General features: G+C 39.8%; 1 protein-coding gene across 1 annotated transcript in view; it reads left to right on the top strand.

The window, feature by feature from the left end:
* Positions 1-17589, top strand: part of LOC124069983 (probable G-protein coupled receptor 158) — a 52071-nt gene that overhangs the window by 3225 nt on the left and 31257 nt on the right. The window contains exon 2 of the mRNA XM_046409555.1: positions 4308-4413. Within this exon, the coding sequence (XP_046265511.1) occupies positions 4308-4413 (106 nt within the window). The remainder of the gene's footprint in view (positions 1-4307; positions 4414-17589) is intronic.

Genomic DNA, 17589 nt, shown 5'->3' with positions numbered 1-17589 from the left:
TTAATATGCAAAACGGTCACTTTCCCTTACCTGACTGACTTCCTGCACAAGTGCCATGCTCAGATTCTGAAAAAAAAACAAAACAGCAACAAAAAAAGGTTATAAAAATAGCTGAATACTCTGGCAGGCCAAATCACACTGTATGGCAGGCCACACTTTGGACTGAAGGTGAGAAACTAGAGCCAGGCTTTCTCATTCACAACGGTGGCTTAAAGTTAGGCTATGCTTTAACAGTCACTCTTGACCTTGAAAATAGTTTGACAAAATTCCAAGCCAAGTTCTATTTACTTGCATTTTCAGAGCAATACTGCTGGTCAGAAACTACTGAGCTCACATTTCAGACAGAAGAGGAAACTGCATCTGCTGATGAAGACCATTTCATATAGTTGAAGGCACCAGAAAAAATGTAAGAGGACATTGAATTGGGATTATTTTGTCAAAATACTATTTCTAATATTAAGAATTGGTTCATGTTCAGGTGTAGGTTGGCACTTGTCAGCATTAGTTATGGTGTCAGCAGAGGGAGCCAAGTTAGCAGGGAACATAATGAAGTGGTTGTTTAAGACCAGAGTGTGAGTAGAAAGATATACTCCTTAAATCACTGGCTGCAGAAGCAGATGCATGCTGTTTTCCTCCCTACTCTACTTGTGTGTAATGTGTGGTCTGCAACTTTTCTGCGGGTTGTCCCACTCATCTCAGTCCTGTGATGACATTTCTAAAAATAGAAAGTTGGTTGGCTCCGGACAGAAAAGCATAATCTAGTGTAGACGATGGAGTCAGTTGTACCGTGTCTTCTACTTTCTCCGTCAGAGCAACCTCTTTCTCATCTCTTTTTCCTTTCTCACCATCCTTCCAGGCCAAAATTAAAACTCAGGCTAAACGAAGGAAGGCCACTAGCTTTTATAAACCTAGTCAGAGTGTAAATAAGCTCACAAGTAAATCACAAGGTGGGAGAGAGAGGCTGCCGTGAGGCACAGCAACACACTGTTTAGTTTACAGTGAGTAGAGCTTTTAAATGTAATGTGATTATTTCAGGCTGTGATATGTTTACAGCTGGAATAAAGATACAGTAAGTGTGATTTTGACATCTGCAAATTAGAACCATAATCAACACAAATGCAACTAACAAACAAGCCCATCGCTGTGCAGACAGGCTACAACATCACCTGACATCAGATTATAAAGAAACAGCTAGAGAACAGTGTCCAGAGCACATGGAGCGTATGCCTTCTACAGCTTTGCACAGCAGATGCTGAAAAAAACTGGTTAATGAAAAATTTCTGAGATGTAATAAGCTTGTTGATTCCCACACGTCATTCTGAGCATGCTAGTATTAAGCTCAAAGCACACACACTCCTCACTGCGTATACAGCCTCACAGAGCTGCATGTTGGAGACTCTTCGTAGTGTTAGTTGAAATTGGTTCTCATAGCTGGTGGAGAGAGGAGGAAGGATGAATCACAACATTGTGCTGGGGAGCCAAGGAGTGCTTAAGATAAATGTGTCTTGAATTTTAAGAAAAACCAACAATTGAGATAGAGGCATGGTTGTCATTTGTTGGGAAAAAAACCTTAGTGAGGAATGAATTGTTTTGGCAATGATTTAAATAAGTTTAACTGATGCAGCACACACACCTTTCAAGGATAAGTGTGTAGGATTTACTGATTACAACCAACTGAAAACCCTCATCTCACATTCTCTTATGGTAGCTGCTAAAGATGCATAAGGGCCTTTCTAGAGCCAGTATTTTTTGTCTGTTCTGGGCTACTGTAGTAACAAGGCAGACTCCCTTGCTAGATATAAAACATTCATTCTATGGTAATGGTAATACTGAGTGCTTATCCTGGCCATAGTTTAGCTTTGTGACGGTTAAAGTTTTGCCTTGTCTTGCTATGCACGGTCCCATGGATGTTTCTCTGATCCGACATCTAACACATCTCTCTGTGTGAGATAAATGTATTTCTACCGCATTTAGTTTCTACTTCTAAGTCTTGACCTGTAAACACACGCACACACACACACACACGTTCTGTCACTCAAATAGTTGTTCTTCCCTCTCTTTGTGTCTGGTTGTGTACTTGAGGAGAGTTGTTGGCCAAAGCCTCTCTCCATGGTTGTTTGTTCCACTTCCCAGGAGGCAGATAGGGGCACACAGGTGCCAGACCACATAACTGAAGTGAATTTAGCTCTTCTAGTTTAAGTCCCAGGCAGTTTTCTCTAATGCTGTATTGCAGTCACATCACTGAGCAGAGTCACCTTATTCACTTCACAGCGTCGCTCTATAATGGCTCACTGCTGCATAGTCCTGCAGTCTCCATGACCAAACTTAAAACTTCACCGATGACCTGCAGAGACATTTGAGTCTACAATTTTTCTCACCTTTTGAGAGAAAACGCCACATGTCTGCAGTTTTCCTGATCTGTCCCCAATTTAGAGAACACACCGAATGTGTGGTGACTGTTTTAAATAATTTATATGGAACTACTAAATAAGGAAGCTACAACCAGAGCCATCTGCAGTGGCTTCAGGCATTACGAAAACAAACCAGTCAAATGAATGCCTTTAAGGATATGCCTGGTGATATTCAATCCCAATAGTCAATCACAAATGCCCCCCATTAATCTGAAAATTAAATAAATGCACTATTTGCTTTGTCTTCTAAAATAACACTCATCTACTGTGCTGCTTAGGTAGACTGAATAACAGAAGGCCTCTCTCTATAATGCAATGCAGTGTAGCATATCCAGCAGAAAGTGACATTCATGTGAGGTTGTGAGTCTGGGCCCCTGGTGATTGTAAGCCCAATATTCACTCCTTTCAGCTTTATGTCTTTTAGTCTCCACCAAGATTTTACTCATACTGAGTAAAGTATTTGGCACTTTAGTTGCTAAATGCTTTGCTGTGCTCACCAGTTAGTTGTTGCTTTTGTGTGTTGGGCAGGTAGTGTACAGTGGATTCCTCAGAGCCTTTTCACTGAAAACAGCATGAAATTGCCAGAGAGATTTCAGCCAGCTGGTGTCAATGTTGCCCTAAACCCATTAATAGCATCCAGATGCTACATTGCAGAGAGATACAAAACCATAATAATAAGCCTTTAAAAAGAAAGACGTCTGTTAACGACAACTCAAAAGGCAAAAAAATGCTGATTCTGAGTGCTTTGGAGCAACCAGCCAGAAGACTGAACATTCAAAATTTATTTCATAGCAAGAAAACACAAAAACAAATACTGGCTTATCTGCCGTTTCACTGCAAAACTCACTCTTCTCCAGCTTCAATCCTCTCCTGTCCACATCTGAACCCGTCATCTCTTCATTGTCCCTGGAGTCAGAGTCTAATGTTTTGCTTGCCATGTTGCAAACTTCCTTCTATATTCATCCTGGTGTTGTGTCAATATGGGCTACCTCAAAAAATGCTGCTTACCAAATTCTCTTTCTGCAACTAAACGATCAATGAGAACTTGGTTGCCTCTTCTGCAACTATTAGGGGGCAGCCCTAGTAAAAACAAACAGAATCTTTTGTTTTGTTGAAAAGGTAAAGAGAAAGCTTGAGACAGCTTTATATTGTAGTGTGTCCTTTTCTGACCAAGACAATGTAACCTTTATACTGTGTGCATTTCTCAGTGCATGTCTGCCAAGACAAAACATAACTGTTGTGCTAGTATCTACTAAAAATTCAACGTTGCCTCTGTTTCTTTTTTCTTTCCTTCCTCTCTCTGTTTTTTTTTATTTCCATCACTTTTAATTTCTCTCCAATGTTCACTCTGTTTCATTAATTCCTCTCTATTACCACGCCTTTCTGTGCTTCTTCCACCTTTGACCTTCCTTCCCCTGAGCATCATTCTTCATCTTCTTTTTAATTTTCTTTTCTTTCATTCTCCTACCGCCTCTTTCTCTCTCATTTATTTGCTTAACCTCATACAATTTTGTCACCTTCCCCACCTTTCTTTTCTTTATTCCCTTGTCTTATTATCTTTTATTTCAATTTTCTTCCATTCCCTTTAAATGTATTTCTTTCTTTTCTTGCTCTTCTTTCTTATCATTTACTCTTTACTACTAATTCTGCATCTTCCATTTTTACTTTAATTCTTTGCTGTAATTCTGGCTCATTTAATTTTGCATCCTTATCATTTCCATTCTTTTATCTCTTCCCTCTTTCTATGTTTCTACTGCGGTATCTCCTGATTTCCATCTCACTGTTTCCTCTGCCTCTACATATCATTCCATCACTATCCTCCCTGCTCATGTTGTTCCTTCTCCTTCCTCTTCTCCTCATTTTCTACCGCTTTCCTCCCACCTTTCTCTCTGGCAGGGGTGTCGTTCGCGTGGATGTAAACCTGCAGGATGTGGACATTGACCAGTGCTCCACCAGTGGCTGGTTCGCTGGGACTCACCGCTGTAATCTCACCAGCATGGAAGTAAGTCTGCTCTACAGCATGGTTGTCTGAATGATAATCATGATCAGTCAGCAATAACAGAAATTTATTTATCTATTTTGTCTTTCTATAAGAGGAAAGGCTTGAAAGAGGCATTTGACAGCCTTTCCTGTTGGACATTAGTGTTGTTCACCATTTCATCTGACAGCCATGTTCCTTATCAAAGTGTCCTGTCCTTGAACCCACTGTAAGTCTCTCTGGTTGAGAGCATCAGGCAATTGACCAAAACTGAAAGAGTGTGAATGAGTAGTTGAATGAGAAAGTTGCCCTTTCACACAGCCACAGGATGAAACACATCATATCTATGGACTGTGCTTTGAACTTAATGCTAATGCAGTATGCTAACATGCTTACTTATAGCCCAGGCTCTGCGATGCTGTAACTTCCCTCTTACAATGTCACTGAATTACTAACTGCTACTTTCAGAGTTATCATATTTGGTGCTGGTGATGGAAAATACATAATTTGTAGAAAGTAAAATGACTGCCACACACACACACACACACACACACACACACACACACACACACACACACACACACACACACACACGCACACATGCTGACCAGGTAGGTACCAGGTATAATCTTATCCATGAGAACCATCTGAGTTTACCATTGGTAGTATGCTAACTTTTGCTAATTGGCACAAAACATCAATTATCTCATTAGTTCTTCAGTTATTTTGTCATAAATTAAAGTTTTGGGCACAGTTAAATTGACTTGATGAATATGAATTTCTGAGGGAAATTTCATTTAATTTCAGGGGTCCATCAAAGTCATTTGGATTTATCTTCTGGGAACCTTTACTGTCTGTACAAAAATTTATGTCAATCCATTCAACAGATTTTGAGGTATATCACTGGATAAGTAAAAACTTTGGTGGTGGTGCTAGAAAGTGGATCACCACAGTGATTAGGATTCATCCTTTGGGAACCATGAATATTTTTTTATCAAATTTCATTTCAATCACCAAATAGTCAATGAGATCTTTCACTAAGATACAAAAATGTTAACCTCATGGTTGCGCTGGAGTAAAATACAAGGGATCACCTTTAGCAGTGTGCTTTGTCTTCTGGTGCCCATGAATGCCCCAGAAAAATTCTTAAAGATGTTACAGTCTGAACCAAAGTGGTGGGCTGACTGAGAAATTAACACAGGGATTGTTCTCATCTTTGACAAACCCCAACACAGTAACCTTGTGTCTGTAGACGTCTATGATTTGTGATGATGAGGGTTGATGATGGTGACAGTAGGGTGCGTGTCTTCTCCATGGTATAGTGTTTTCACCTGTGTAACCGCTGTGATGGAACCAGCAGCAACCATACATCATGTTCATATCTGTTAAAGGTTCTGTGTGCTGTTTGCATGTGTGTGTGTGTGTGCCTTTGTCAGTGTGTGGTCTTGGCTGTGCGTTTGTTGCCTTGCTCATGTCAGTGCCAATGCATTAGTTTTATGTGATGTATTGCAGGGAGCCTCTCTGAATCCAGCAGGGGAGAGTAACTGCTCAAGCTTGCATGGCATGTTGCTGGCCATATGATGTATAATAAATGCAGTGTAATGGATTGCTGCAAGATGTAGTTAATAATTGACCATGCTCTTTGTCTGTGTGCCTCCTCTTCTCAGTCTGTCATGGGGAGGGGGACGGGACTACAGAGGAGACATGGGAGGTCTTCCATGTTCGTTTTGATCTCTTGTGCTGTTTCCTCTGCATTGTTCCATTTTTATAAGCAACACTCTTGTGACTGCTGCCTGGTAAAATCTGAATGGTGCTGATTATAGAACTGTAGTTCTCTTGTTCAGATCTGTCTTTGCTGTGTACAGATGGCATGTGTAGTGTTTTTCTGTTATCATCACGGTAGTGACTAGAAGCCTTTTAGCTACCAAGACCATTCCAGTCTGTCCATCAAAAACAACTTTAATCCAATTTGAATTATCCAACGTGTTTCCTGTTTGTATGTCAAAATGTACATACTTTAATTCATATTAGGTCAGATTATGTGCATCGATTTTGTCCTCTACTCTCTGTGCAAACATCCGCTTTTAAACTGTTTATATTCTGTAAATAAAACTGAGCCTGGACATGAAACATGAGAGGACATTTACATCGGATCATTACAGAGCTTACTGCTCATTACTCTTCTGATGATTTTCCTTCAACACCATATTTGGCGGTGAATGATTCAGTGCCATCTTGAATCAGCAGTGTTATTTGTCTCTTGCTGTTTCACATGTAGAAATGTTGAAAGCAGAAATTGAGATTTCTGAAACAGCTTATAAGGAAACTATGTATTACATCCATTATTTTGTCAAAGGGGACAAGTATTGACCATGAAACTTCTATCTCCTTCTAACAATGTCATCAGTCTTATTTCTGTATTTGAATTCACGTATTACAGCTGTCCACTGTAAACAGGAATGGAGAGAGGGGGACCAGATCAACATCCAGACTGAATTTCCTGAAAATCCATCCAGCAGTTGTTGAGACATTTGGTTCCGAACATTACCGCTGGCATGGCCGAAAACGCATAAACCCCCTCAAAGTAAAGCAGTTTTAGTGAGGCAAAATCTTGAGGATGTGATGAGACATGAGAGTTGACTGTGACATGACGTGTCAAATCGCTGTTATATAAATTGAGGTGAGAATCTTATCACAATTATAGAAGGGGAAGTGATTAGCTGTAAATCATAACTTAAATGCAAAAAGTGGAAATACAAGGAGTCTGCCTGGGAGCTAATATACGGATTAGTCATAATATTGACTGAAAAACAGTATATATCCTCTAGTAGTGAGTCTCCTTCAAATTTTGTGCTTAAAAATTTGGATGTGAAATATTTAATGTTTCGTTTCTCTCTTCCCTTGTTGCTGTGTTATTTCTCTCTCAGTCTTTTCTTTTATTTTCCCAGCTTGTTCCTATTTGCTGTAATCAAATGATTTTAGCTGTTGTTGTTCAGCCAGCTCATTGCCCATACTTTGGTGTAGTACTTTTGGGATTTTGCCTCAATTTTCTTGTTCAAATCAAAGTCTGAAACAAGTGCAATCGAAAGCTTCCAAAAAATATTTGGGTGCTTAAATAGTTTCATGGTACTACATACACACACATACACACAGAATACTGCATTTACAACTCTAATAAAAATAAAAGTATGTATTTTTATCTTGTTATCTCAGACTCAAGTAGAAGAGTGCTGCTTTGTCAAGTCCTCATTTAAAAAAACATTTCTAAATCTCGCTAAATACATTTTTTGGGGAAATGGGCTGTGGAATGTCAGTGTGAGGCTCATTGCTTTCCCCATCAAGTACAAACGCACCCTGAGGCTCAGTCTCACAGAGAAAGATAATAACGAGACAGTCTGTAGTAATATGACAGAGCATCATGTGTTCTGCAGAGTATGCAGCGAATCGCCACAGCAATTCCCTTCTCATCGTTACTGTGATGTTCAGTCAGTTTGTAGCTGACCAGCTTTTATGTTACCATACTGCAGATTGTCCATCCATTCATTTTCTATACTGCTTATCCATCAGGGTCGCCGGGGGGCTGGAGCCTATCCCAGCTGACTACAGGTGACTACAGCCTGGTCACCAGTCAATTGCAGGGCTGACACTTTCTTTTGCAGGGTTGACACACAAAGACAGACAACCACACACCGGCACGCTCACCTAGGTGCAATGTAGAGTAGCCAGTTAACCTAATGTGTTGAGGAAGCCGGAGTACCCAGAGAAACTCACGCAGGCACAGGGAGAACGTGCAAAGTCCTCACAGAAGAGCCCAGACCGGGATTCGAACCTGAAACCCTCTGGTGAGGTGACAGTGCTAACCACTGCACCACCGTGCCGCCCTACTGCAGATTGTCTTCTCTGTTAATTCTGCATGGAGAATAGCCTGCTTCAGCAACATGACCGCTTATGGCTATCAAAGCAGTGTTGAAACTGGAGGAAGTTTGACTATGGCTGGCAATTTATCCCTTCAACTTAATGCCTCACTATGAGAGGATCGTTTTTGCACTTAGATCTGCAAGAATTGATTTTTTGCCATTTGGGGGCAACACAACAAGCTGTAAACACAAAAATGTGAGCTAATTTACACATCCAGCAGACACGTAGCAACATTAGAATGATGACCACATGATAAATTTAGATTTCTATCAACTACTGAGAAAAACATCTCTTTAGTTTGCTAATAGCACCACTACATTCACCAGCTAGTGTTAATGGCTAACTTTATGTGGCTGTCTTTTTGCTGGGCATGTAGCATCCAGTGGGTTTTTTCACAGCTTCTTATATCTGGAGATTTTAGTGGTTGATGAGAGATTTTGTGGCCTGGAAAAAATAAAGAAATGAACTATGATTTTATAGTATATTGGACTAATAATTACGATGAGCCAGAAAATGAGTCAGAAAATTTGCTCTCATTAGTCTCATGGTTGTGATTCATTGTGTGTCATTGTAAATTTTGAAGAACCACAAAATCTTCCAGTTGGTGAAAAGAACCACAGAGGTGTCAACAAACTTGCCCACATTCACTGGTCGTCCATCTGTGATTAACACGGATGCAACTGGTTCAGCTAACTGAAAGGAACCATATTCTGTGTGTGTGTTCTTTCACTTAAAAAAAACAACATAAAAAACATAAAGAATATGTAACCCAACTTAACAGCTAATTTGAACTATTTAAATGGTGCAATGACAGGACTACAAGTGGGGATGGTGTCATGGTTTGAGGTGTTTGTTGCTTAGTTTCCTGTTACATTTTGCAGTGTTTCTCCTCTTGTGTCTGTTTTAAATTTCATTCCCTGTCTTTGTTTTCCCTCCATTTTTGATTGCCTGCCCCACCCAGATTGTTTTCACCTATCCAGTCCTCTTTTGTCTGTAAATACCTGTGCTGAGTGTGCACTCCTTGTGTGTCTTGTCAGTTGGTCTGTGTTTCCTGAACTTGCTTTGCTCCCGTCTTTGCCATCTGTGTTTCTTGTGTTTGCCATTTTTGTTTTTTGTTTTTCTTCTTTGTTTGGACTTTCACTACTTGGACTGCCAGTTGCCTTTTGTTTGCATCTGTTTCCTTTTTTGAATAGGTTTATTTTATTAAAGTTTCTTGGTTCACCTTTTTCCTCATGTCAGTGTCTGCATATTGGATCCTTTGTTTTGTAACTCCAAACAGAAGGTTTTTTTGTTTTTACAGTTCCGCTGATAGTGCATGAATGGCTAACCGAAAGAGGACTCTTGGCATTAAAATTAAGTTAGTTGGTTCCATTGAAGAACTCACACAATATCAATGTGACCATGTAACTATTAATTGTAGTTTAAATTTGCTGTATTCTGTTGGGCGTCCTTTCACTCGACTGCATGAGCTGCTTCTTCTTCTGCGCTTTTTTTCCTGGTCTGCCCAGATACAGCGAGGCTGTGGAAGAAGGTAGGATGTGTCACCATGAACCAAATACAAGACTTCATGCATTATGGATAGTCAGTCGTAGGGGAGGCATCTTACGTAAGGAACTACTGCTTATATAATTAGACGAGGACTTGAGGAATGATTAGTGTGGGTGATTTGTGGCTGGATTCATCAGTGTACATTAAAATGTTTTTTTTTTGGCTTGTGTGTGCTTTTTAAATGTAAGTAAGCATCAATATGTGCACAGTTTACGTGTGTGTGTGTGTGTGTGTGTGTGTGTGTGTGTGTGTTGTCTCTCCTCGTCCTGTGAAACATGCCGCTGGAGATAAAGGACTTCAAAGGCAGAGCTCTGCTAATGAGTGTAAACTGCTGTGACAGCCAAGGAGGGTTACCCCCTCTCTCCTCTAGCTTTCTCTTCTCAATCAGCTACACCTCCTTACTCCTTTTCCGGCTCTTTGTACACTCTGTTTCCATGGCTATTCACACTCTCCCGAATTTCGGCCATGCTATCTCTGACTATCACTCCCTCTTCACGTCTCTTTTACTCTCTTGTTTTCCATTTCTGTCTTTTCCCAAAGAAAGACACAAAGAAAGGGGTGGGCCTTTCTTTGTGTCTCCATTTTCTTGAGGCCAATTAACTCCTCTCAGGAGGGCACGGTGACAAGCCAGAAATTATACCTCCATCTGCCAACATGCTATTCTCTGTTTTTTGCCAGCCCAACACATTAAATCATCATTTGAAATGACCAAGTTATAATTGAGAAATACTCCTCGCCTTTTTCTACTGTTAGAAATTCTGCCGTGACATCCTCCTCATCACACATACTTGACTTTGGCTGTTATCGTCGCAGCTTCTTTGCAGTGGTAATCCGCCTAATTTGTGGATTTACCTTCATGCAGACACAGAAAGCATAATTTGACAAATGAAAAAAGCAGCATTGCCATTATTTCTCGCTGCAGTTCAGCGACTGTTCGTAGTGATGTGTGAGCCCCTTTATTCTGAAAAATTAATTACCTGGACACATGTGGCCCTTCACTGTACTGCTGCAAAAAAAAAAAAGAAAAGAAAAAGTATCAGGCTCTTTGGGGTGAAAAGAGGGACACAAATTAAATATATTTACTGTACGTCTTTTGCAGTCCTTATCGTCTCTGGCACATTGCGGAGAAAGAGGAGGATTTAAACTTCAGAAGTCTTAACGTCAGTACAAATACTGTATGTAAGGAAAAGGATACCCAGCTGAATAAGACACTGCCAAAAGAGCCTGTGCAAAATGTTAGCAGTAATGGATATTTTGGTAGAAGGAATTTGCTGGATTTGGAATTTGTTCTAAGATATGTCATTCTGTATTTGTCAGGAAAGCAGACACTCACAAGAACTGTTTTTTTTTTTTGTTTTTTTTACCTGCCTTATCTATAGCAGGTAAAAAAAAGTGACTTGAGGAGCAGAGGAGACAGAAAATAACCTGTTCTGTGCTGTCTTTTCCTGTTTCACTTCTCCTCTTTCTGTTTTGTTCTGCCAGAGGCTCTCCGGCTGTCCTCGGGGAGTTTGAGGCTCTACAGCTAAAGCTGGGTTGAATTGTTTCAATACTCAGTGCATCTGTACACCAGTTGGCAAAGCAAGCGTGTGTGTGTTTAGATTTTTTCTGTTTTCATCATCAGAGGGACCACTGGTGTTTGTAATCAAATATGGAGTTTCAGAAAAAAGGTCAAACTAAAGTAAATAAATCCTCAGTTTAATGAAGCGAGCTTTACTGTACAGCTGTGGAAGTGTAAGAGGCTTTCTGTGCATTCAACTATACATTCAAAAACAATTTTCTTTTTCTGTGGGCTGTCAAGTACAAGTGGAAAAGAGGATGAATTCACATTTCGACTTAACATACAGTGCCATATCCATTAAAACCCATTTCCATCTGGAGCGATCCGTACATTTCCACGACTGTAACACCAAGGGTTGCTTGGGTTTCTGTCCAAATGGGCCCACTCATGCAAAACATGCAAAGTGTTTAGTATGAAAGCATCATGCAAAAGTGTATGTTATGGTTCAGGGTTCATGAGTTATTTTTGCATAAATCAATCTGCTAAATTATTCTCGTACTGCACATGGAAACAGTTATGTGCAGACTGTGATAGGATGATGGTTAATGGGGGACTGAAATAAAGCCCAAGCTGTCAAATACAGCATGAGCTGGAGAAAGTAGCCTCAAACACAATGGATACACTATTTACCATGAGAATATTATTGCTGACCTTTGTTAGTATAAAACAAAACCACATCAATAATATGCTGTGTTGCTTCATGAACAACAACAATGCTGTTGCTAGGAAAAAAGTTTGTGCAGGATATCTGGTAGCCCAGACCATTTCTGACAGGTGAAGTTTAAATAAAGGCCATCTTCGAGAATTCTACCAATTTAACACTTCATAATAGCTTTACTGGTAATGGACAGTACTGAAAAAAAAAAACAGTCGGAAAGTGTCAGAAAGTTTGAAAGAGATGCCAGGGAAGGTAAAATGAAAAGGTGCTCTCAGATTGCATCTTGGGACATAGAGCCACAGTGAGCTCCCACCATTGTTCCCAATTCTTGGCAACATGTTGAGCCTTCCTCCAAGTTCAGGTCATCTTGGCTGGCTCATCCAGCGCTGTTTTATGCCAGCTCATTTTTGATCTTCCTGGTTGCCTTTCTCCACTCTCTCTTATTTCTGTGATGATGTTTTTGGTTTTGTTTTTCAGTGTAATTCCAATGCTGTTATCTTGTTAAACCATTGTGTTCACATCCATTGTGTAAAACATCAGTCCTTTTCTTATCAGATTTGGTTTTCAGCCAGGTTTCAGAACATTGTGATGCTGTTGAACTGTACAGATGCACTGTTGTTTATAGGTTGTATTGCTTGGTCTTCCAAATATTTCACATTTTGCAAAAACACACCTTGGCTTTTGCCCCAAACTTGTCTTCATACCTTGGCCCTTTAATATTTGCTTTCTGTAAAGTTTTTCAGCCAAACTGTAGGTAGGCAGTGCATATATGCTCTGCAGCATTTTCCAGCAAATAGACATGTTTCTTTTTTGATCTTTAGATAGGTTGATGATGCATGCATTGTAGCAAAAATTGAGGAAAGAGAGTGGAAGGACATGGACATGTATAGCATTGAGAGGAAAACGTAATGGAGGGAGGGATAAGGCGTGACAGCAGAGAGAGACAGTCATCAGGGAGGATTCATCCTCCACAGACAAACACCATTCACTCTCTAATCTGTTGCCTGCAGCTCAGCGCCTGCCATGGCAAAATGTAAGAGCCTGTCAAGTCGGCAGCAGCAGTTGGATCTTAATTGAGTGAGGCCTCCCAGTCGAGTCCATGCAGGGAGCTGGGGACCACCCACCCAGATGTCTGTGTGAGAAAAATGAGGGTTCATCTCGTACGTCTCAAAATGCCAAGTGAGACTTGCATTTCGATTCTGACACATGTCTGAAAGCTGCACAGCCAGTTGGTGGTAACATTTTGAAAATTTTGCCCCCTTTAATTAACTACATCACAGCTCTGAATTTCTGTATTTACAATCCCATCACCTCTGCTCCCTCAGCTAATGCCCTGAAAAAAATGTAGGGAAACCAGTGGCAGCTCAGCTCTCCTGACTCTATCTCTAGTCACAGCACTGTAACCGCGACAAGCCACCGATCAATAGCTGACTATATATCACAGTTTTTGATTCTTATATTGATGGAGAAATTCCAGACAGGCTTAAGTCCAAGGTCTTCTCTCCTCAGACATCGACTGTTTCAGTGGTTGGTAGTCTTGTGAAACAGCAACAGACAGATTCTCTGCCCAGGGGACAGAGTGATTGTGATGCTTTTAGGGTTTAATGCTTTCACAGTATATTTATAGATCTCTGAGGGATGCAGAGTGCTCTCTCCCTCTCTCGCTCTTTCTCTCCCCCCTTTTCTCCCTTGCCAGCTCCCGTCTTGGTGTTGTGTTCACAGCTTTTTATCAAATAGTATGGTGAGAAATCTGAAACAGGTACCACCGGCTGTAGTCCAAACATGAGGGGCCTCCGTGTGAAAGTTTCAGATAATTCATTTTAGAGGAATTATATTTACTCACATAAGTGAGATGGTTTACACTTTACAAGATGGTATCTGGTTATATTTTTGTGTAGCATTCTGCTGCAGGACCTGCACAAACTTCTGGTCTTGTACTAACACTTGAATACAAAGTGTAACCTCGGTCTTATAGGGCTGTTATGCGATGATTTTTGTTTTAATATTGAAATACTTGTTGTGTTTGAACATCAGTCAAAACATCAGCTGAACCTTTTCAAGGTACTATCATCCTAAAGATTATCTTGGGTCTAATTTGCATTTTGTTTTGATTTTTCTGTACAAAAATTAACCAGTGAGAAGTCCCATAAGCACAGTGATTGACAGTAACCTCATAGGACCATATTGTTTTGCTGATGCTAGGCATGTCGTGTGTAAGGGGTACAACACAGACCAGACTTCTCCGAGGGTTCTTAAGCTACATGGCTAAAACTCGATACTGTGACTCACTCTCCAATCAGATTCTGGCTCTAAACGATGTGACCAGTGTAAGATGGCAGTGCTCAGATCTGGGATATTTTGGCTTCATTTTTGTACAGTGGGAGGAAGTGGAGATGCGTTGTACAGCTTCATATATCAATGTTCCATACCTTTGAATACCTGCTTGTGCAGAACCAAAAAGGTTTGTTGTAATGTTGCTGTTGACAGTTGCTGGAGAAAACAGAATGAATCAACACTTGTTTGGGTCATTTTAGTATGTTATCAACTAGCTAGCTATTTCCATAGAAAATGGTGACAGAATAGGGCAATGACAGTGGTGACAGCTGGGGATGAGATTGTCACAGTGACTGTATACATGTGGTTGTAAGTTAACTTACAGAAAATCAGCTTTGATTGTCGTGATAAATGTTTCTGTTCTTAGTAATCTCCACTGTTTAGTGCCTAACCTGAACACACTGTGAGGTTAAATCAATCAGAGAAAACAAAATGGCAAATAATTTTGGTTCTTAAAGGGTTTTTTTTTGTGTGTGCTCACAACTAGTTTAAGTAAATTAGAGCACATTTTAAAAAATGTATAGAGTAAGGTAAATATCACAAGAACATCACCATAATGCACAAGCCATCGTACGCTGTTTCCATTTATAATCACATCACTAATACCTCAAAATGTTTGAATTTTATTAATTAAATGTTATTAATATATTACAAGGGCTGAGAAAATGCAGGGATAAGGTCTCAGCTCTGTTATAAAACATCCTCGCCCCTGGATGCCCTTCTTAGAAGAGAAGTCTTTTGCACTTTCTTTGATTGACAATACAACCTTGAACCCTGTCAGTCAAGTGTTATAAAAAAGTGGAATGAAAAGCCTTTGCTGCATCCAAAATAAGATGCAATTATAAAATACTTTCACACTTTAAGCCGCAGTCTGATGAAGGTGATCCATCAAACTGAGGCATGTCAAACGACCATTTGAGACCGCTTTCATTGTGGCTGAGGAAAAACGAGGCTGGCCTTGGCACCTTTATGCTCCCTGCCTTTAGATATGTGTGTGTGTGTGTGTGTATATTGCTCATCAGTGTACATAATTTTGCTGGAAAAAATAGTATTGGTGGTAGATGACACATAGAGTGATGTGTGCTAGTGAGGCAGCTCAGGGGTATTGGATGACATTACTTAAGTTTTGATGGACCTTGTCAATTGCCTGTGTTACATGCATGTACCTGAACTAGTTTGAGAGATGTATGGGCTCAAGTTATATAGGTGGGTTGAAAGCAACAATATTACTCCACAAAGTTGAAATTAGAGGGAATATTCAAGCCATGTGGGCATATTTATTGTACACTCTCATTTGCTGTGCTTCAAATGCACTTGGGAAACAAAAACTGCTTCTGCTGTGATAGCACAGACAGGTTTAATAAATGCAACAATTGGGATGCACAGAGCCCAATAAAGGTCCAAAATAAGCATCATATTTCATCCTTGCCCACCTCAGTGTCCCTGGGTATGTCTTATCTTAATGAGTCTCCACAACCTTTGGAGTAAGCAGAAAATAAGTTCATAACAACTGCTGGCCTTGAATGTTTATGTTTGTATTAGCATGAGTATGTGTGGTTGTTCATAGTTGGACAGTTCCTGAATTTGCCATAACTGACCTGGACTCGTTGTGGTTTGGAGGAATAGAAAAATTATCAGGCTGTGGCTCAAAACAGTGACTGTATTGTGTAGACTTTAATTTTATAGGTGTTTGTATCTCTTCAATGAGAATGCATACGGATAAACAGACACGCACAGATTTGCTCCAGCAGCTTTTTGTGTACAAATTGTGTTTCAACAATTGAGAGAGCTGAAATTTTTATTACTGTTGTAAGATTTAGTCATTTAAAGCTGCATGCTGGTTTGGTGTAGCAGCATCACAAATGCTATACTGTAATCATTTGGACATCTGAACCCCCAAACATGAAACATGAGTCATCTGCCCACAGGATAGAGCACTCATCAACCTGGTGATGAGAGGCAAAATACCTACATACCACTGTATGTGTGGACTGTGCTCTCACTACTGTTTTTGTAGCAGTTTATATTTATGAATTGCTGTATAAAGAGAAGTCAACATACGGATACTTCATTTGCAAAATATAGTGAACATGCTTAGCCTGTGTTAATATGCTCTTTTGGTCCAGACTGAAGTATTTCTTTAACCATTGGCTGAATTGCCAGAAACACAAATGAAAGAGGCCCAAAAGACTACGACTACAAAACAGATGAAACACACAAAAATGTCCCTGATATTTTGTATATTGTACAGTCAATAAGCTTGTATCTTTTCTCTTGATTTTTGGCTATTCAGTTTTTTTTTTACAACTAAACCTAAAAGCTGTAAGGATCTCGATCTGACACAGTAAATTTCAATCAGCCAATACCTCACAAGAAAAAAAAAATAGGTTAAGTCTCCAAGGTGTAAACCTCACATTCTTTCTTCCAAAAAGTGGACACATGCATTGTAACTCCCACACCTGCTTGTCTTCACTGGTGCAGCACTGAAGCAATGATTTACTGTATCTGTTTATTCTGTCAACCATTTATACTTCAGTTCAGGTGTTTATACTCTCTACAGCTCATTCCACGTGTTGCTGCTTCCCATTCTAGAGATTTGGGGCTGCTGGTCAGCTTTGAAAAATGACTGATCTGTGCAGAAGTTCAGCTTGAAGCTTTGGCATGCAGAACTCTTCCACTTAAGAAAAATAAAGACATGAAAATAAATCCTTTCAAAGATGACATGTAGGTAGGAGAGTACCAAATGAAATATGTTTTACACTGGATTCACTTTGATGTTATTAAATGTTCACAACTCCTGTTCATACTGTTTACATTGAGGCAATTGAGGCTAAATGAGTCATGTGATTACAGTATAAGGACAGCAACAGAGGTAACCATCCTGCAATACTGTCCTTTACTTCCCATTCTGCCTACATTGCATGTGTGCAGTTTTAGTATAGTTGGATAGTCTCCAGGAAAAGGTTAGCTTAGCTTAGCATAAAGATTGGAAGCTAAGTGAAACAGCTAACATGAATGTATATGAATGAAAAACACCTAACAGCATCTGTAAAGCAAAAATATATTATGTTTGTTTCATTTATAGGTAAACAAAATGTCAAAATGATGAGTTGTGGTAACCAAACTAAATACAACATGTTAATACATCTTGATATAATATATTAATCGCTGAGCTTTAGAGGTG

Source organism: Scatophagus argus, chromosome 13, assembly GCF_020382885.2.
Source record: "Scatophagus argus isolate fScaArg1 chromosome 13, fScaArg1.pri, whole genome shotgun sequence".
Taxonomy (NCBI): domain Eukaryota; kingdom Metazoa; phylum Chordata; class Actinopteri; family Scatophagidae; genus Scatophagus; species Scatophagus argus.
The sequence above is the reverse complement of the archived record's forward strand: the minus strand, read 5'-3'. Positions and strand labels throughout refer to the sequence as shown.